Source organism: Balaenoptera ricei, chromosome 8 (assembly GCF_028023285.1).
Source record: "Balaenoptera ricei isolate mBalRic1 chromosome 8, mBalRic1.hap2, whole genome shotgun sequence".
NCBI lineage: Eukaryota > Metazoa > Chordata > Mammalia > Artiodactyla > Balaenopteridae > Balaenoptera > Balaenoptera ricei.
Window position 1 is genome coordinate 105,097,010 of NC_082646.1, and position 19,700 is coordinate 105,116,709.

At 51.2% G+C, this 19,700-nt stretch overlaps 3 protein-coding genes across 13 annotated transcripts; 1 reads left to right on the forward strand and 2 right to left on the reverse strand.

Annotated features, from left to right (window-relative positions):
• Positions 1-1,425: 1,425 nt before the first annotated feature.
• LRRN4CL (LRRN4 C-terminal like) lies at positions 1,426-4,117 on the reverse strand. 2 transcript variants are annotated; one of them, XM_059931800.1, is made up of 2 exons: positions 3,385-4,117; positions 1,426-2,843 (listed from the first exon to the last, which is right to left on the reverse strand). In XM_059931800.1, the coding sequence occupies exon 2, from the start codon at positions 2,836-2,838 to the stop codon at positions 2,146-2,148; it is 693 nt and encodes a 230-aa protein (XP_059787783.1). In that variant the 5' UTR covers positions 2,839-2,843; positions 3,385-4,117; the 3' UTR covers positions 1,426-2,145. The 2 variants fall into 2 exon arrangements, with proteins under 2 accessions (XP_059787783.1, XP_059787782.1); XM_059931799.1 differs by lacking the exon at positions 3,385-4,117 and adding an exon at positions 3,059-3,225 and having other exon boundaries at positions 1,426-2,779.
• Positions 4,118-4,196: 79 nt separating this feature from the next.
• Positions 4,197-16,609, reverse strand: BSCL2 (BSCL2 lipid droplet biogenesis associated, seipin). 9 transcript variants are annotated; one of them, XM_059931789.1, is made up of 13 exons: positions 16,043-16,609; positions 15,621-15,699; positions 13,547-13,769; positions 11,750-12,069; positions 10,108-10,189; positions 7,022-7,186; positions 6,072-6,206; positions 5,787-5,884; positions 5,213-5,354; positions 5,005-5,071; positions 4,745-4,825; positions 4,569-4,649; positions 4,197-4,430 (listed from the first exon to the last, which is right to left on the reverse strand). In XM_059931789.1, the coding sequence occupies exons 3-13, from the start codon at positions 13,637-13,639 to the stop codon at positions 4,288-4,290; spliced, it is 1,407 nt and encodes a 468-aa protein (XP_059787772.1). In that variant the 5' UTR covers positions 13,640-13,769; positions 15,621-15,699; positions 16,043-16,609; the 3' UTR covers positions 4,197-4,287. The 9 variants fall into 9 exon arrangements, with proteins under 9 accessions (XP_059787772.1, XP_059787774.1, XP_059787771.1 ...); XM_059931791.1 differs by having other exon boundaries at positions 13,547-13,690; positions 15,988-16,088; XM_059931788.1 differs by having other exon boundaries at positions 15,988-16,088.
• On the forward strand, positions 12,875-15,682 carry GNG3 (G protein subunit gamma 3). Of its 2 annotated transcripts, XM_059931801.1 has the most exons (4): positions 12,875-13,175; positions 14,161-14,374; positions 14,778-14,877; positions 15,152-15,682. In XM_059931801.1, the coding sequence occupies exons 3-4, from the start codon at positions 14,779-14,781 to the stop codon at positions 15,278-15,280; spliced, it is 228 nt and encodes a 75-aa protein (XP_059787784.1). In that variant the 5' UTR covers positions 12,875-13,175; positions 14,161-14,374; position 14,778; the 3' UTR covers positions 15,281-15,682. The 2 variants fall into 2 exon arrangements, with proteins under 2 accessions (XP_059787784.1, XP_059787785.1); XM_059931802.1 differs by lacking the exons at positions 12,875-13,175; positions 14,161-14,374 and adding an exon at positions 14,558-14,635.
• Positions 16,610-19,700: the final 3,091 nt, after the last annotated feature.

Below are 19,700 nucleotides of genomic sequence, written 5' to 3' on the forward strand. Positions count from 1 at the left end.
ATATGCACTAGAGAATTTTATATGGTTAATTCATATTTAATCATCACAATCCATATGATGTAGATACTATTATTAGTCACTGGAAACAGACACAGAAAGATGAGATAATTTACCGAAGGTCGCAGAGCTAGGATTCAAACCCATGCAGTGGGCGTTCTGGAACCGCTAGGCTGTGCTGCCTCTCTGCGGTGGAATGAAGATCATCAGCTTTGGAGTTGGGCAACTTGGGTCGAGAAATCCTAACTCACCTCCTTACTTGTTTTGAATAGCTTCAAACCATTTAGAACCTCAAACTTCTCACCTGTGAAAAGGTGATACCATCTCTTAGAACGACTGTGATAAGAGATTAAGTAAGAATGCATGTAAAGCGCGTCTTTAATATTAAGACAGTAAGAAAGAAAAAGTACAGAAAAAAAAAACAGAACGAAAAAGTGAGGTAGTAGGCCCTCATTATTTGTAAATGAATAAATGCTGAGGAAATATAGGAATCAAACTAAAGACACAAAGTATTCACGGCAATGTGGTGTGTATTCTAAATAACAAATGTGTTCTAACTTTATTCTAGAGTCCCAATAATAGAAGAATGATTAAATTGTATAGTACTGCCTCTCTCACCTACTTCAAGGTAAGTACCCTATGGAAATACACAAACATGTGAGGATACACAAACAAACAAGGATGTCCACAGCAAACGCTGAAGACAAATGTTCTAACAAAGAGCCAAGGCTATTGTCAGTTAAGGAGCATCCTCCAATGGAAAGTTATGCCTTTCACATAAGTAAGAAGGCTGTGATTTACCAACATGGAACACTGTCCATAATATATTGAATGAAAAAAGAATATATTTGCATTGCTTAGAGAAAAATTTGCTCTGCTACAGGCAATTACCTCTTTTTTTTTTTTTTAATTAATTAATTTATTTATTTTTGGCTGTGTTGGGTCTTCGTTTCTGTGTGAGGGCTTTCTGTAGTTGCGGCAAGTGGGGGCCACTCTTCATCACCGTGCGCAGGCCTCTCACTATCGCGGCCTCTCTTGTTGCGGAGCACAAGCTCCAGACGCGCAGGCTCAGGGGCCTAGTTGCTCCGCGGCATGTGGGATCTTCCCAGACCAGGGCTCGAACCCGTGTCCCCTGCATTGGCAGGCAGACTCTCAAACTCTGCGCCACCAGGGAAGCCCCCAGGCAATTACCTCTTGAGGAGAAGGGAAACTTTCATTTTATCCTCTTCGGTACTGAAATTTGTATGTGTTACTTTTATAATTTAAAAAAAGGTTATAAGATCAGTAAAAGTGAGGAATAAACTGTGTAGCAACTTAGACTTTTCTACATCCAGTTAATTTAAAAATAAACTCTTAAGTATGTATACTACTCCGACAAATCGGTGTGTGGACAGGGAATTGAAAAGGATCATGAAAATGGAAAATGTCTTCCTTTTACATCTCCTTTAATGTTGTTACAGTGAATATACAATAAACACAAATGGGGGAGGGGGAGTCCTTTGTTATTATTGTATTATTATTATTATATTTTTACTAGCAAAACCGCAAGCTTGTCCCAAACAGCAGCTTGGGCAGTCCCTCTCTTCTCCACCCCATGTCAGTCATTTATTCCCACCCGCCTCAGACACAGGTACATTCTAACTCAGTGCGCATCCTCACTATCTAAACAAAAAGGCAGAAGGAGAAGGAGTGGTCTCTAGCCCCAAACTCCCATCCCGCAGCAGCTTATTCTCAAAACCCCACGGAAGCCACCCATAGTGGCAGGGCCCTTTTGAGGCTGTACGACAGGAGTAGACTAACCGTAGCCAACGGGCCGAAACTGTCCGGGGCCTGACTTGTAAGGCCCAAGAGCTAAGAATGATTTTTACGTTTTTAAATGGTTACATGGTTATGTAAGAACTACATGATATCTTCGATTTTATCCCCTGGAACCACAAAGCCTAAATTATTCTGGTCCATTAAGAAAAAATTTGCCGACCTTCTCTACTACTAAACCTAAGCTCGGAGCAGAGTGGAAAGTCTGGGGCCTGAACCGACTCAGCGGGGGGCCAGCGCCCGGCCTTCCATCCCGCCGTCTGGTCTGTCGGGGCGCCACCTCCCCCGGAGCGGCGCCGGGCTTAGCTTGGCCGGAGAGGCCCCCGGGAGGCCTCAGAGTCCCGCGCCGCTCGGGCGGCCTCGGCGGGGGCAGCCCCAGCGCTCGCGCAGGCAGAAGTGCCAGACCAGGGCGGAGCAGCCGAGCAGGGCCAGCGCCGAGCCCACGCCCACGGCCCCGTGCAGCAGCGTAAGCGGCCTCGGCAGCACGGTCAGCCGGCCGCAGGGCCCAAAGGCGGGGCCGCCCGCGCCGTCGAGGCCCTCGGCCCCGGGCACGCTGCTCTCCCCGGCCGCGTTGGCGGCCACCACACAGACGACGTATGCGCCCCCGGGCTTCAGGCCCTTCAGCTCCGCTCGGCGGACCGTCGAGTTGAGGGGGGGCCCCTTCTGCGGAGCCCCGGCGCCTTCCCAAAGCAGCAGCCAGTACTGGTGGACCGGGGAGAAGGGGGCGCACCAGTGCACCACGGCGCGGCCCGCCTCTGCCTCCATGCGCACTTCCCCCAGGCGTGGCGGGTCGGGCGGCTGCGCGGCGCTGGAGAGGCCGGGGCACAGGCACATCGTCGGGCCGGCCCTCTGCAGCTCCTGGCAGGGCACCTGCAGGTGGCGGCAGCGGTCGTAGTCGCAGGGGACAGCCGGCAAAGGTGTCTCATCTTGCTCCTCTTCTTCCGAGTCTCCCGCCAAGGGCTGCGCTCTGGGAACCAAGGAGAAGGTGACAGCCAGGAGCCACACAAGGCAGGGAGAGCCCGGCATGGAGTCTGGAAGGGAAGGAGGGGGAAGGGTAAAGGCCGGTCAGCCCTCACACCTTGCAGGCCCCCCTCCCTCAACAAAAGCTCTAGAGACAGGGAAACACGACCGGGGACCAAGAGAACAGGAAGGAGGTGGAAATGAGACGATACACCCCTTTGTCATCCAACTTCTGAACAGCCTATGTGCTTGGTTTTGGGCGAAAAAGAATAAAATGTCGTCTGACCCGACAGAGAGAAGTGCGCAACCAGCAATTCGTGAAGCATGAGAAACAGTTAATGAATAAACTGAGTGCTGAGGGGAGAAGAGGAGTAAATGATTTACGCAGCCTGGGGAAGGAAGATGGAATCGTTCCCAGCGGCCACCCAGAGAAACCATCTAAGTAAAATAAGTATCAATCAGTCAGCGACACATGCAGAAACCCAGAAAGGAGATGGAAGTGAGAAAGGAGAAGAGATGGGACACAGAGGCCCTGGAACCCTCCCTCCCCACCTATCAAAGTCCTGGTCCCTGCCTGCCCCCCACCTCCCTGACTCACAAGCAGCACCTTACCAGTGGGTAGGCCTTGATGCAGTGAGTAGCAGGCCGGGGGTCCTAAGAGGTCCCCAGGAGCACAGGCTGCACAGTCGGGTTTTCTCAATGTCTTCAATTTCAATTCTGTTTTGGCTCAAAGCTTTTATACCCTCAACTGTGATGTCACCACCTGGCCCCCCTTCCCCTGTCCCCCTCCCCGGTGAGTGCCAAGAAGAGGGCTGGTGCCTTCAGAGGGCCTGAGTCACGGGGCCAGGGGTGGGGGAAGCCACATGCAGCGGTTTCAGCTGGAGGCCGGGATGCCTGGGTTCTCAAAGAGCAGTGGAATGTGGAAGGCAGCCAGGAGCTGAGAATCCAAAGGCTGAAGTCACGTGAGGGGGTGAGGAGGGGAACACAAAGGACGGGGCCACCTGGCTGGTATCAGAGAGAAAAATAGCTGTGGACAGCATGGGGCCTGGGCTACAAAATGCTGTTTCAGTAAAAAATCATACCACATCCATGGCAGTCATTTCCTGTCTTCCGCCTCCCAATGGACTGAGAAAGGGAGGGGTGCGGAGGCCAGAATGATGTATCCCGGCTTTCCAGACCCGCCCTATGCTATCCCCCTCCCCAGAGGGAGATGAGAGTCACATGGATGGAGTGGGCAGGTTTTCGCTCCTTGGACGTCCTAGGCTGTGAATGGAAACAGCTGTGCCTAAAACAGTCCAGGGTCTGGAGGTCTTCCCCATCGGTAACCCCTGACAAGACAACCTCCTCCAATCGGGGTGGGGGATGCCTGGGGAACATCAGGTTTTCAAATGGCCCTGAACCCACTTCAGAGTCAGGGAGGCAGCTGGCACGAAAATAGTTTATTGGGGGAGCCCCGGAAAGGGAAAGGGATCAGGGGGGAGAGGGCTGGAGTGTGGGGACTCTGCCCTATTCTCTTCAGGAACTAGAGCAAATGGGGCGCTGGCGGACAGTGCCTGCCGAGGGTTCGGAGCTGCCCACGGTCTCCGGGGCAAGGGCAGGGGCAGAAACAGGCAGGTTGGCCTCCGTTAGCAGAGCTGCATCTTCCCAGGAGCCTGAACCTGGGCCAGGGGAAGGAGAAACAAAATCCCAGATGGGAAATTCCAGACCAGGGGCTCCTGCCCCCACCCAACGTGGCCTTCTCCCTATCCACAGGCCAACCCCAGTCCACCCAGGTCCCGCTGCAGAGTGCCCCTCACCGTCACTGGCCTCGGGCTCTAGCTCCTCCTCGCCACTCAGGGGCTGTGGATCTGGTTTCTCCTCCTCAGACAGCTGGCCTTCTGCAGCCCCAGGGGGAAGGCAGAGGTCAGTCTGGAGGAGGCTGAAGGGGAGGGCTGAGAGGAGTCAGGAAGGAGGTCGGGCTGCTGCACCTTACCTGGCTCCGAGGGATCTGCGCGCCTCTCACTGTCCTCTGTAATGGGTGACAGCTGAGTGGACTCCTCCTGGCCTTGGGGCCCTGTGCCACCAAAGGGGGTAGAGGACAGGGCAGGGCTAGGGCAGCTGTGCCTGGATGGCAGTGCCGACTTCACCCCATTCAGCCTTTCCCTTGACCTTCAGCTTGGTATGTGAGTACCTAAAGCCTCACACTGGACGGCGCAGGAGCCTCCTCACCCAGCCCCCAGCCATCACCTTTACCTGGCTGATGGGCAGAGATCCTCCGCTGGACTTCCTTGCGGGAACTGTCTCTGTTTCGGATGTTTACCTGTAGGGGGGAAACTCCTGAGCAGCAAGGGCTGCCTTCCCTCACCGGTGATCAGGGCCCTTCAGCCCCAGCCCCCAACATGCTCCTGCCCACTCCCCAAAGAAGGATCATGAGGGGGAGAGGAAAGGGGTCCTTTGCGACCTGCAGAGAGAGGCGGTGTCGGGGCCAGATGCCCCGCCACACCCACTGCATGTAGCTGAAGAGCACGATGACGCTGAGGAAGGTGAAGTTGCTGGCGACACCAACGAAGGCGCAGGTCATCGGGAAGTTGTACAGCAGGTACCTGAAGCAGGAAGCGGAGACAGGAGGGGAGTAGCAGCTACCAGGGGGTACCAGCCTTCTCATTTCCCAGAAATAACTTCTAGGGCGATTCACCAGTTTGGCTAGAGCTGGGCCCCATCCCCTGCCTCCCACCCACTGAGCCGATGTGTTCGAGAGAGCAGTTCTCAACACCGACTGCACCTGGCCTTTCCCTGGGGTGCTTTCAAAAAGTCTGACGGCCTGGTATGACCCTAACAAATCCTGGTCTTGGCGTGGGGCCCAGGCATCAGTATTTTTTTAAAGTTCCCCAGGGACCTGATATGCTGATGTGCAGTCAGGGTGGAGAATCTGTGGCCTAAGTAAAACCCGTAAAACCCGTCGCCTCTGCTTAGGACCCTCTTCACTTAAGGACAGCCCCACGAGAGCTGCCCAGGCCACGTCGGCGCTTCCTCACCTGAGCCCAGTGAAGTGGGCGTGGATGCGGAGGTAGGCTCCGTACAGCTGGACGCGCTTGCTGTGGATCTCGATAATGGCTCCGGTGGTCGGCACATACTGCAGGTGGGTGGGCAGCGGTGGCAGCACATCAGGCCAGGATCCTGCCGCTGTCACTCTTACCAGGCCAATCTGAGGCCCGCTTCCAGCCTCTACTGCTGTCCCTCCTGACCGAGCCCAGAAGCTCCTCAGGTAAAATTCTGGGCTTGTGGGGAGGGCTGTCTCCTAGTCCTCCTTCCCCCCTTACCGAGTTCTCCCTGTATTCTGGGTACAGCTCCACCTCCAGGACCTGCTTCTGCTCTGCAAAGCCAAACAGCAGGAGGCTAGAGAAGACCAGGGTGTCAAGCATCTGGAGCAGGTTTGAGCGGTAATGCAGCATCACCTGCCAGGGCCAGGAGGGAGAGGCTGGGGACGGGTGCCCGCCCCTCCACCACCCCTGAGCAGGCTAGGAAGGCTGCTTCTTCCCCGGTCCCTGCTCCCTCACTTTCACTTCCTACCACGCCCCCAAAACCCAAGTCTTGACCCAACCGTTGCAAACACTTGAATGACATCCTCATCCCTGCCCTGCCCTACCCGGCCACGTGTCTCTATTCCAATACAACAAAGCCCCCTTTTCTAAGAAACCCTCCTAGGTGAAGCCCCACACTGTCTCTGATCTACCTTCCCCCCAAATGGTTCTATAATCCAGAACAGACTGGATATGTTCCAGTGTACCATCTGAAGCTTTTTCCCCCATGTGGACGTTCGGGGATTTGCTTCATGATATGGTTCTGTTGATAATTAAGAACAGAATCTAACATTTACTGAACACCCACTATTTCCTCATTGAATCCAAAGTAGTTTTGTTACGAGGGAGTTACTACTATATTCACTTATAGCACTTGATAACGAAGGGGTTAAGTAAATTGCCCCTCAGCTAGCATGTTTCTGAGTGAGGATTCGAGGCCAGCCTTGCCTGGCTCCAAGGAACCCCCGTGTTCAGGGCGGCTCCGCTCTTCAGACTTTACCCCAAAGCTGGACATGCGCATCAGATGTTAGGGGGTGTTCGTCTGGTGTGGTAAACTGACACCTCTTGCCTATCCTGATGTGTCTGTGACTTCAGAGCTGGGATGTTTTCTCCTGAAGCCCTACCCAGATACTCTGACGTCTGTCATCATTCTCCACACCCTCCTAGACAGGCTAGGAATGAACACTCACGGAGCGTGAAGAGGTGGAGATGATTCGGCCGCCTCTGGTGTAGCATGAAATGGTGACCAAGAACATGCCCAAATCTTGATTCACAGGAGACTCTGGCAGCTCAAGCTCTAAGGTAACGCGGTACGGCTGTCCATACATCAGCACCTGCCCAAGGTAGCCCCGTCTCTTTAAAAAAAATTTTTCTTAATTGCGCTGCCCCTGTACCACCTCCCCCCTTCCCCTCCAAACACTCTGCCACAACCCTCCGCTCTCAAAACAGGCCTCTCAATCTCTCTGGTCCCAAGAAAGTGCTGCCCCCTTCTGGTGGCTGGATCCCTCCCACTTCTGAGATCTTCAGTATCCTGTCTGCTCTACTGAATCACTCTTTTCGAGAAAGGCTGTGTCACATTTCTTTTCCAAAAGTGAACCGTCATGTTGCCAACTGGGCCATCTGTGACTCAGGTCTCTCTGTCCCCGTGAGGCCATCTCCCCAGACCCAGCCTACCTTCACTTACATTATTAATTAACCGAGTGCCAGAAGTGCTCACCATCTCCCTAGCCAGCTGTCGCACAGTCACTGTCACTCAACACCATCTTATGTCATTCTGGGTCCTTTATCTTGGTTCTGTTGGTAGAACCCTGAGACTCACAGCAGGAAGGCTTCTTCACTGGGATTAACCTCAAAAGGTTAAAGATGTGCCACCAAACACACCCTAGTTTTTCCTGACTGTTCCTATATTCCTCTAATCCTGTATTCAGCTATGCTTGTTCTATGCATGACCCCCTCAGGGTGATACATAAGGATCACAGGGGTGATGGTAAAGTTTCTGGTTTTAACCAAAGAGGGAGTGGATTAAAAAAAAAAAAAAAAAGTTGAAAAAAACTTTGCCCTAACCCTAATAGTGTACTTGCTCCGAAATCTAGATATGGCTATGAGGGTACTTTGAGCATTTTATCCATAGGGTAATAGGTGAAAAACCACTGATCAAAGTCTTTCTTTATACAGATTCTTATTTTCGGTCTGAATTACGTCTTGACAAAAATGGATTCCATGAGATTCCTACCCCCCTGTAGAGGCCAGATGAATCTAAGCCAGTTGCTTCACTGAATTCTTTGAAACATTAAAATCGGTAGTTCTCTGGATGGGCAGGAGGGAAATGGGGAGTGACTGCTAGGTAGTGGGTATGGGTTTCTTTCTGGGGTGATGAAAATGTTCTAAAATTGATTACGGTGATGGTTGCTCAACTCTGAATATACTAAAAACGACTGAACTGTACATTTTGAATGGTGACTTGTACACTATGTGAATTATACCTCAATAAAGATTTTTATATATATTTTTTTCTTTTTAAACCAGTAATTATGTCATCTCCTCCAAGGGCATCCACAAAATCTAATACCAGAATCTTGTGAATGAGTCCTGCCTTTGTTCGCCATTTGTCTGCCTGGTGGGCAGGTTCTCCCTCTCCTCCGTTCCCACACAGTATTCACTCTTCCTTAAAAGGCCCACTTTGAGCCTCACCATCTCCATAGTCTCACACCTGTCTAATTCTTCACAAATTCTTCTGAAATGCAGAATCTGCGTCTTTGCTACTTAATGCAATGTATAGATTTCTGTCAATCCTGTGAGCTCCTTGAAAGCAGGACCACATCTTCTATTTCTAAACAAGGTGTTACACACAGAGTAGACCCATTATTTCATGCATTCATTCAAAAATGTTCACTAGAAATGAATGAAATGATCCATCTGCTTTAATTATCAGGGACTTGGGCCTCACCCTTCATCCTTCCATCCCTTCCTCATCCAGCAGCCTGGTACCCGACTGTTTTAGGCTCGTTGCGTCCCCAACCATTATGATATACGATGGGCAGCCACACAAATGCATGCAGCATCCCAGGTGCAAATGTACTGTGGCTTTGTTTCTATTCCCCTCTCAATATATTCCATTTATTATTATTATTATTAAGCCACAAAAACACATTGAACAAATGTTTTCACAGAACATTCTATGATCATCTCCAAGTTACTTTCCTGAGTAGCAGAACTAAAATGATAATCCTCTGTCTTGCAATGCCCAACATTCCACTTCACCACTGTTTTTTTTTTTTTTTTTTTTGGTCACACCTTGCAGCTTGCAGGATCTTAGTTCTCCCCCCAGGGATTGAACCTGGACCCTCAGCAGTGAAAGTGTGGAGTCCTAACGACTGGACCGCCAGGGAATTCCCTTCCCCACTTCACCACTTTGAAATCTCCATTTGGGATCCACTCATCCCACCTGGTAAGCTTTCTGGATAGTGTTACCCTGGCAGTAAACTGGAAGATGTCACAGGATACAGAATACACAGTCTCCCAGGTTATTTGTATTGTCAACCCCAGGGGGCCCCAGACTCTACAGTTTACACTCCTCCCTTCAGAGTGACCATTTATTTCTATCCTGTGTTTTTTATCTTTAGGTCAGTATTCTCCCAAGTACAATTTTTGAAAAACCATTTTCAAATGATATTTAAACTCTTAGTAAGTCTGATTTCTGATGACTTCTCATTACACTGCTGACAACTCAAAAAACTCTGGTGATCAGAAATGCTCTTGATCCTCCAAGATCCTTCTGAAGTGTTCTGGGATCCTACCCTTTTTCAGAGCCTCCAGCAGCTTGCCTAACAGAGAAGGATGCATTCCCATTCTGCATTTCCCAGGGTTTCCAGGTTTGTTGAAGGCATACTGGCATTCGGCCAGTCCTCTGGCACAGTACCCTTTGTAATGGCAGGTTACACATATCTGTCAACGGTTTCATAATTTAACATACTTTCAAAACTCTTGGGTGGATTCCATCCCAGTTCTGTAAGATAGCTGATCTGTTAATTTAGGTTCATTTACATCTAAAATACACCTTATCTAGTAGATATGGCCTGGCTGAAACAATTTAAGAAGGAGGAAAGAATAATCCACACAATTCATTTGGACTTTAATTTTTCTTTAACCTCCCTTTCCTTGAAAGCCTTCCTTTTAGTCTCTATTACTCGGTCCCTGACGTCCAGGTCTTTCTCAAGCCTTCCTGTTTCAAGTCATCAAAGCTCTCATGAAACCTCTCTTCAGCTCCCGTACTCACCCGATCACGTCCACCCTTAGCCAGTGAGACATTGGCAACAGGGAAGGAGCAGAGTAAGGAGGCGGAGGAATCGCAGTCGGTCCTAAATGAGAACGGGGATGATACTCTGCTAAGTTACAGAGTCTGCCTTACTTGTTCACACACCTCCTTGGCCCCTAGGGCTCCCTTTCCTATCCCCCATCCCTTCTCCCAGAATGGGCACGCTTCTCTGTTATAGAGAGAGATGGAGAAGAAATGCAGACAGGAGATTCAAGACAACAGAATGAGTCTTTAATTCTCTTCCTGCTACTTACATTTATTTCCTTTCATTAGGGCAGACATTCTTAAATGGGAACCTATGGACACTTAGTTGAACAGTTTTGGACTTAAGTGTTTCTAAAGACTTACTTGGGGAGCTGATAAAAATGCAGATTCCTGGGTCCCACTCCTCCAGATTCTGATTTAGGAATTCTGGTCTGGGGCCTAGTTTGAGAAAACTCCTCCAAAGGGATCCACAGATGATCTTTAAGAGGCTTATGAACCCTTCGAATTGTAGGCAAAATTGCACATGGGCATATATATAGGTTTTTATGGCAGGAAGGGCCATAGCTTTCATAAGATCCATGCTTCTTAAAAGTTTAAGCAGGGCTTCCCTGGTGGCGCAGTGGTTAGGAGTCCGCCTGCCAATGCAGGGGACACGGGTTCGAGCCCTGGTCCGGGAGGATCCCACATGCCGCAGAGCAACTGAGCCCGTGTGCCACAACTGCTGAGCCTGCGCTCTTCAGCCCGTGAGCCACAACTACTGAAGCCCGTGTGCCACAACTACTGAGGCCTGCGTGCCTAGAGCCTGTGCTCCACAACAAGAGAAGCCACTGCAGTGAAAAGCCCTCGCACCGCAAAGAAGAGTGCCTCCCGCTCGCTGCAACTAGAGAAAGCCAGCGCACAGCAACGAAGACCCAACGCAGCCAATAAATAAATTAATTAAATTAAATTAATAAAATAAATAAATAAAAGTTTAAGCAACTCTGCCTTAGAAATTACAGCTCATGACCACGGACTCAGGACAGGGGAAAAAAAAAAAAAAACTTTGGACCATTGATAATAGTGCCCTTGTCAGCACCTCTTGATTGGTCCCGTAGTCATTGTTAAAAGAAGGGGAGAGAATTTGGCAGGGTCGGTAAAATGGGAAGGAATTGAGGCCCCAGGCAAGAAGTAGGACTCTGGGAGTTTATGTACCCAGACACCCTGTGTTTCCATAAATTCTCTTGCAGCAGACTATCCGGGAGTGGGAAGAAGTAATGTAAAAGGCAAACTACTGCTTTCCTAATACCTCCTCTACTGAAGGCCAGATTAGTTCTGAGATGACCCAAGGGGTTGGGTTGGCTCAAAAGTCTACATTGGCCCTCATCATGACAATCTAGGAGAGGGATTTTTTTTTTTCTTCTTTTTAACCAGATTCCAGTAACCAGAGACAGGACTAGGACCCTAGAGCCCTACCAGCCCAGACCTGCTCCAACCTTGGGTTATAAAAGAAATCAGTATAAGCACACTGGGCTCAAGTGTCCTCCTCCGTAAATAAGGGGGTTGACCTGAATAAGCTCCAAGGGTCCTTGCAGCAATTCTCTCACAGGATTCCTCTACTTTGATAGAAGACCCCTCTCACCTGTAGTAGAAATGCACGGGGCTGAGGTGGCTGACCGTCGGCATGTAGGAATAGTAGAAGGAGCCATAGAGGAAGACAGACACCCAGAGCAGGAGGAGGATGGTACAGAAGAGCACCCCAAACTGCAGTAGCAGCTTGCGGGCACGGCCTGCCAGGACGTGGCCCATCTCCTGGGCCCACAGTAAGGCAGGTACTGGTGGGTCATTGACCATGATGGGGAGTGCAGGGGGTCTGGCCCCGGGTTCAGGCCTTGAGTTCCTAGGTGCTCTGCCACCTGGACGCCACCCCTGGCCATGGGATGAAGCAGCTGGTGGTGGTTCCTGGAAAAAGACAAAGAAAGGGGAAAGAATGGCTCTTTTCACGGGGGAGGTGGGGACAAAAAGGACAAGCTTACCGGACTGGCTTTGAGGAACCAGAGATAGCAAGACATAGCAAAGTCTTTGTTTCATATGGCCTTTCTCCAGTTGATTGCGTTTCTCAGCCAATTATCCCTTCCTTTCCTCCACTGTGCTCTTTCCACCACCTGTGCTAGAGTTCCTCAGCTGAACCCATCCTCGGGTCACCTGATTCTGGGACAGCCACCTTGACAGTCATTCATAGTAATACGTAACATACAGAGGATGAGCACCTTACAATTCTTCCAAGGCAGTTTTACACACACGATGACACGATTCCACACTGCGAGGTGGCTGCACGGAGAGCGCGCGCGACTTGCCTAAGGTCGCACAGCCGGACCCAAAGCCAGCAGCCTCAGCGCAGCCACAATTCCCTCCCGAATTGAGAGCGGTCGCTCTCAGACAGGGCCGCGCCCCACTCCGGGCAGGGCGTCCTGCAGCCAACGGCCGCTCCCCGCCAGCCTCCTCTGGCTCCGCGGTGGGCGCGGCGCCCGGGGCCCCCACCCAACCTCAGCAACATAGAAACCAGCCAGCGGGCCGCCACAGCGGTGCAGACTCACCAGCCGCGCGCTGCCGGGGCAACGGCGAGAAGTTACTTCCGCCTCCCGGGGGAAGTCCCTCCCCCTTCCGCCGGCCCGCCCCCTCTTTGTCGCACTGGGGGCGGGGCTCGTCCGGGGCGGGGCCCGGTGCAGGGGGCGGGGCCTTCCGGGCCGCCAAATTCCTACCTCCTGGCGCCCGGCACTGTCCGTTCCTGCGGTCCGTTACCCTCCGGATACCAAAACCAAAGGGGACAGGCGCCTCCCTCCAGGCCCCAAGATATGCTCCAGATATGAGTCAGCAGGATCCCTCAGCCCGCCCCTCGAGGCCGCAATCACGGCCCTCCGCCCACACCTTCACTATCCGCCATTTAACCCCCGAAGATGGGGCGAGGCGGGCATCCAGCTGGCGCTGATTTTCATTGCCCACAGCTCCTTGGATCTGTGGGCTTCCAAGGCAGAGAGCATTCGCCCCGAGAACGCTGCAATCTGCGGGTACCTGTGCATCTTGCGCGTTGCGCCAGCGGGCTGGCTGTCCCCTATTCACAAGAGCGGTAGCATTTCAGGCCCGTGTTTTGTCTCCAGCTTTTACGATGCGTGATCGACCTCCTCCGACCCTAACTAGACTTTCCCTCCCCCACAGCGCATTATCTAGACTAGCTTTTGGCGGGTGGCACTTTCTATTTTGTATATGTCTATTCACCCCAAGTAAGATCCCTCAGAAGGATCAGTGTTGTGTACATCTTTGCGTACATCTCACAGCACCAAGCACAACACTGCAGACGTGGGAGGCAATCTCAAACCAATACACACACACACCCAGGAAGCCCATCCATTTCCAGAAACACCCACCGACTCTCCCCTACCTCGTCTTTGTCCGATTCTTTGATCTGATCTCTGCACGCCTCTTTTCCCCCAGCTGCTCCTTCTTCTCTTCGGTCTGCCATTTCTTTAGACATCTTCCTGATGGACCTCGCCGCCCCTGGATCTTCCACTCGAGTCACTTGTAGCTAGAACGTTAAAGTGGTGATCTAGAAGCTGATACCTGTAGCTCATCACATTTTCCTGGATATGGGGAATGGAGGGTCCCTGGGAGAGAAATGAAGAGTCAGGTGTTAAATGCTGTGTCAGAGTAGAGGGAGGAGGGATGGAGGGGGCGACTTGCCCAGCTGATGTCAGATTTTCAAATGAGCAGGGTCTCACGCAGTCAGTACTGACTCCACTGCAGGGGCTGTCACAGGTCCAGACCACCCCATTTGAGGGGGGGGGAATCTACCTGGGACTCAGCTACTCCCAGCTCCTTTGGGGAGGTCTCTAGCCCAGACCCTGGATGCCCGCAATGGGGGAGGGGCAGGTAGTGAGACAGGAACAGTGGGGGTGTGCACAGGGGCTGCGGGCAGCAGCCAGGCTCCCCCACTGGCCAGAGAGTTGGTATGTGCCAGGATCTGAGCAGCTCCTTCTAGCATCCTTCATCTTTCAGGTAACAGCCAGTGCTGGAGCTGCAAAAACTGGGACCAGCCCTCCACTGGCCTCTGACTTGACCCTCCCCAGTGGCCTTGTATTAGCTGCTTCTGCTGCTGCGTCAGATATTCTCAGCTGCAACTCCCTGCAAGGTGGGGCACCCATCTCAGGCAGCAGGTTTTGGTGCACCCCACGATCCTTCTCCCCAGGACTGTCGCTGCCCGTGGCCTCAGGTGAGTAGCGAGCATTCTGCTTTTCTCCCTTTGGGGCTCAAGGGGGCAGGTGGGGGTTCTGTGCTCTCCTCATTAGGGCGGGGCTCTTTCTAGTTGTGGTTTTCAGAGCTGGGAACACACATAACTTGAGGGCTCTGAAGCCTTAAATCATTTGTATGTTTAATGATCTGTGGCCCAGGCCATGTAGGAGTTTGGGGAGCATCTCATCCCACTTCTCCATTTCCTTAGCTGAGGAAGACAGGAATGGGAAAGACCACGGAGGTTGGGGATAAAAGGGGAGTAAAATATTGGGGCATATGACCCGGCCTTGTAAAGGTTGATGAGGAGTAAGCACAGAGGGGGGCCTTCAGCTGAGATTGTGCAGGGCCCCCCTATCATGCTCTGAGCTCTCTCTTTTCTCCAGGATGAAAGGGGAGACCCCTGTGAACAGCACTATGAGTATTGGGCAAGCCCGCAAGATGGTGGAACAGCTTAAGATTGAAGCCAGCTTGTGCCGGATAAAGGTGGGTGGGGCCCTGGATCCCATTAGTTGGCAGCCTGTACCGTAGGTTCCCAAACCTCAGGGTAAGAGATGCTTTCTTTCCTTGACTCCCTGAGATCACAGGAGGAGTCTTGGGATCTGTAAGGAGAGCTGGCCCCAGGTCTCTGTGGGTGATGAGGGAAGAGAAGACTGTCTTAAGGAGCCCTAGAGATGGCAAAAGATTATCCATTTGGGGAGGGAGGCTGCAGCCCATTTAGGGTTTCTGGCTAACAGTTCCCCTCCCGGCTGTGCCCCAGGTGTCCAAGGCAGCAGCAGACCTGATGACTTACTGTGATGCCCACGCCTGTGAGGATCCCCTCATCACCCCTGTGCCCACTTCAGAGAACCCTTTCCGGGAGAAGAAATTCTTCTGTGCCCTCCTCTGAGCTGCCCTGTCCCTCCTCACAACTCTTCACCTTTCCCTCTCCCGGGCCCTTCCTCATTTTTGTCAGGAACTGTGGTGAGCCCCCTAGGGTCCCTGCATCCCATCCCTAGCCCTTTCCCAACCCTGTGAGGTTATCTGAAGCACAAGGCCCTCCCTCGCCTATCTGCCGACCCCATTTCCTCACCCACTGAGGCGGACCCAAAGCACCCCGTGACTCGGGGCACCCTTAGCTCCACCCACAGAAGGGCTGTCAGACTCTGCCAGCGTCCTGCCCGCTTCCCTCTGTGACCCGCTCAGACAATGGAGAGAGGGATGGGCTGGGTGCTTGCTCTCAGTCTCACCTGGAACTATTGGAAGTGTAAAGCCATTTGAAGAATAAAGTCATCCAGAGTCTCAGAGGACAGCTCCTGTGTTACCGTTCTTGGGGGATAGGATCATCAGTCAGTTGATTTGGGAGTGGGTGCGGCAGGTGGAAAAGCTTGCCATAACCAGGGAACAGGGCCAGTCAAAGAGGGTTAGACATTGTCTAGGATCGGAGATCCGCCGGGTTAGGGTGGATGGCGGGCAAGAGAGAACGTCTCAAGTGGAAGAATTAAGTTACAGACAGACACTCAGAGGCTACGGAGAGCATACACACACACACACACACACACACACACACACACACACACACGAGAGCAATGAAGACAAGTGAAAATGAAAACAGACCGAACGGGGTGGACTTAGGGAGGGATTCCGAAGGGCAGTCGCAGACAGGAGGTACCCAGTGAGAGGGGAGGAGCGTGGTTCCAGTTCCTGGGAAGGGGCCGTTTTACTTCTAAGATGGCGACGCCCACAGCAGGTCTCCGTCCAAGATGGCCGCCGCCAAGGGGATCCGCACCAATATGGCGGCCGCATGTCACAGCGTTTCACCGTACAGGGCTTCTCAGCTGGGCCCATACTTAAAATGGCGGCCCCAGGCATCCAGAGTTCTCAATATGGTCCCTTCCGTGCTCATCTGTCTCAAAATGGCTGCTCCTTCCCTCGTCAACTCGATACCCACTCCTACCCACCCCGGAGGCCGGAAGCTGACGTCCACCCGATCCAGGTGAAGGCACACTGGCGGCTACTGCCAAGGATCATGGGACAAGGGGGTCCCAGCAAGCACGCCAGCAGTAGGCGCCGGTCGCGTGGATCTTATGAGAGAATCTAGGTCTCTATATCTTGCCTAGTAGAGACTCCTTTGGAGCGGAAACAGAAGTGTGAGGACAATGCCCGGCGCCGTTCGGCTCGGGGCGCTGTTCCTAGGTCGCTTCCTGTTCTCCCTAGGAGTTGGATAAGCCCGAAGTTGTTCAGTTTGGGCTTCCTGTTAGAACTGGGGCTTGCTGTTCTCCCACTTCCCATTGAGGCCCCTTCTGTCACATCCGCCAGGAGCAGTGTCCCCGCCCCTGGTGCGCCTACCACCCCTCGTAGTGGTCCAGCAAGCTGCCCGGCCAGAGGTTTGTCTCACGAGCGCCTCCCGGACTCAAACTTGGCGGAGGTTTATAAAGACCCAGAATACCTTTCTAGAAGCCGTTACCTTCCAAGGGAAGGAAAGACACATACGGAGGTGGGACCAGGGCCAAGGCAGAGAAAGTAAGTCTCAGGATGTCTGCTCCTCATGGGTTGTCAAGATTCCCCACCCCCTACCCAGTGATACATGCTTCCCGGGGCAAGCCTGGGCCATGCTTTGTCCTGGGATACACTTGCGGGTAGGGTCGGCTGCCAGAGGCTGCCTTGCAGAAGGGGGTGACCTGTTTTAGAGACAGCACATCGCCCCCAGCTTCCCCACACCTTCACACAGGAAGACAGCAGGGGAGGGGAACAGAGAGGAAACCAAAGGAATAAAGGGGGTTCTACCAGGAACTGAACTTAAGCTTCCTATGGACGTCTCCACAGGCTCCAGGAGTACCCAGTGAACTTGAGGCACCTTCAGGAATAGCAGCTTCCCTGCTGTTGATGAATTCCTGAGCCCTAACAGGCCCTAGAGATATTTAATTCCCTCATCCTAGAGAGGAAGAAACCAAGGGAAGTAACCTGGCTGCTCTCCTGAAGTGGGGACCTACCCCCGTTCTGTTCAGGAGCCTGCTTAGTTCTTCCTTAGTGCCCGTTGAAAACTCCTCTAAGGGTCAAGTCTGTTTAATCCCTGCATCCTGTCAGTATCTGGCATATGGCAGGCATTCAAATATCCAACGATTGTACTATACATGCTTAAATGGCAAGCAGGGCACAGAAGGCACTAAAAGAATCTTTCTCTTTTCCTAAGGTATCACAGTGTTGGGCAAATTCCAGAGGGGTAAGTGAAAATGTCCACATCAGCTCAGACTTGGTAAGAAGTCAGAAGTGCTCAATAAATGTAATCTTGATATTAGGTTATTTAAAAAAAAAAAAAAAAGCAACCTCTGCTCAGTTTTTCTACACATTCAATTTTCATACTTATCAGATTAGTGGTGAATGGCTGCAACCCTAGCTGGGGGCAAAGGGGGGGGTCTAGAGGTTACTAGAGACAAGGCATGAGCTATAAATAACCATTTAAAATGATTAGCTATAACACTGAGTAACTTTAAATATCCTAGAGAATGAGCAGACACTGAAATCAAGGATAGCCTTTGGGCCCAAAGCTGTAAGCCCCTAGGGTGGGAATCTCTATCATGTACAGAGGGAGGAGTTAGAGCAGTAACTATATCTGTATCACCACTACTTCAAAACACTAGATGTCATAAGCCTGTGGGAGCCCAGCCTTAATAAGTCCTTGACCATGTATCAGAAGTTACAATCAATATCAGTTCGGTGCTAGTAATGCAGTAGTGCTTTTGTCAATTAAAGTTACCTTCTCATTCTACATATTCACTAGGAAAGAATCCCCATCAAACATCTTCTGTTGAATAAGCAGGCTTTTCCTCTTAAGTGGTAATTACGAATAAACTTAATCTGGCTCCTAAATGGAACCCTACATTTAACTTCAAGCATCCAACTGGTTTTAGTATAGGCCAAATACACAGAGGTCATGAGTTATAATTTATTTTCTTCTATTCCAATGGCTCAAGCTCTTAGTAAAAGCAAGCACTTAAGTAAGCCAACAAACCCCGAGTGAAGGTATGGCTGGTTCCCAAGTGAAAGCATGGCAGAATAGGAAGGGAGAAAAGCCATGAAAGAGGAAAGCCGACCTTGGCTGGAACCCAGTACGACTTGAGGAGGAGCGTCAGAAATAAAGCAAGCCCCCAATGACACACTCTATCCAGTCAGTGCAGCCACAGGAGAGGGTGAATTCAATCCAAATGGTTATTTATTCTAAAACTGGAAGCTACGGTGCCTACATTTTTGCCATAATGTTGTAATGAGAACAGGGGAGGAAAAAGTTACAGATGTAAACAATGACACAGTTACATTTTTTTAAAATGGTAAAACCCTTTTTTACTGGCCACTTCCAAGAATGCTTTACAGGTTGTGCAATAACATTTACAGGCTCCATGTGGTGGTTGTTTTTCTCACAAGCTTTTCCATCTACAACTACAACAGACGTCTGATAAGACACTAAACAAGTCTTCTAAGGAAAACAAGGGTAGGGATCCCGCCTGTTAATCCACATTTTCCCCCTTAACATTGTTTTTTCATAATAAAAAAACAGACAGAAACAAAACCCAGACATCTACTGTTGTTGCGAGTGATCTCTTGGACTAAACCGACAAGGACGTGGCAGTTTCACTCTCCACCCACCTAGAAAAAGCTTTTTTTAAAAAAAATGACTTTCTAGTGTCAAAAATTAACAGCAAGTACCTCCCCTCCCCCCAAAAAAACCCAAAGCGGCTTAAGCTTTGTCCCCCTGGTCCTGAGGGCCTAGCATCCCCGAACCGTGCTGTAGACTATAAAAAGATGCTATTTGCTGGAGAACTAATGAACGTTTGAATAGGGGTGGCAGCGTCTGCCTCAGAGTCAATTTTCTGTTATAACATAATCTTGCCCTAAGGGAATTTCTTTGGGCTCCAGTTTCTACCTCCTCCTTTTTACCTCCCTGACACTATGAGCAAAGCTTTCTCAAAAACTCCCCTTAATGATAATAAAAAGTTAGTGGGTTACAGAAAAATTCATGCAATCACTTCACCCACTGCCACACACAAATCCATTTGATGGCACCACAGAAAAAGCAGGTGCCCAGAGAAAGGACATCATTATGAGCAAGCAAACGTATTGCCTATCAGCCCCCCATTCCAGCCTCCGGCTCAGAGGTCCTTGTGGAGCAGAAGGGCGACAAGAGGGCCAGGACGAGGGCCTGTGCACCCTCCTGGGCACGGCAGTAACCGTGGGAGAGGGAGAGAGAGGTCAAATCTCAGCACAACATTTTCAACAGAGGACTGCCCAGGTAAGGAAATGGAAGTGAAGTACCTTCGAGTAGCACAACCCAG

What these genes read in the sequence shown, in the direction of transcription:
- LRRN4CL (XM_059931799.1), bottom strand. Translation starts at nt 3,210, where the DNA reads ATGGTTTCTCTGGGTGGCCGCTGGGAACGATTCCATCTTCCTTCCCCA. An exon ending in TGCGCACTTCTCTCTGTCGG is followed by an intron (nt 2,780 to 3,058) that starts GTCAGACGACAT and finishes CTTGGTTCCCAG; the next exon opens with AGCGCAGCCCTTGGCGGGAG.
- BSCL2 (XM_059931789.1), bottom strand. Translation starts at nt 13,639, where the DNA reads ATGTCTAAAGAAATGGCAGACCGAAGAGAAGAAGGAGCAGCTGGGGGA. An exon ending in CAGAATACAGGGAGAACTCG is followed by an intron (nt 5,885 to 6,071) that starts GTAAGGGGGGAA and finishes ACCCACCTGCAG; the next exon opens with TATGTGCCGACCACCGGAGC. An exon ending in AGAGCCCGAGGCCAGTGACG is followed by an intron (nt 4,431 to 4,568) that starts GTGAGGGGCACT and finishes CCCCTGGCCCAG; the next exon opens with GTTCAGGCTCCTGGGAAGAT.
- GNG3 (XM_059931801.1), top strand. Translation starts at nt 14,779, where the DNA reads ATGAAAGGGGAGACCCCTGTGAACAGCACTATGAGTATTGGGCAAGCC. An exon ending in CCAGCTTGTGCCGGATAAAG is followed by an intron (nt 14,878 to 15,151) that starts GTGGGTGGGGCC and finishes GCTGTGCCCCAG; the next exon opens with GTGTCCAAGGCAGCAGCAGA.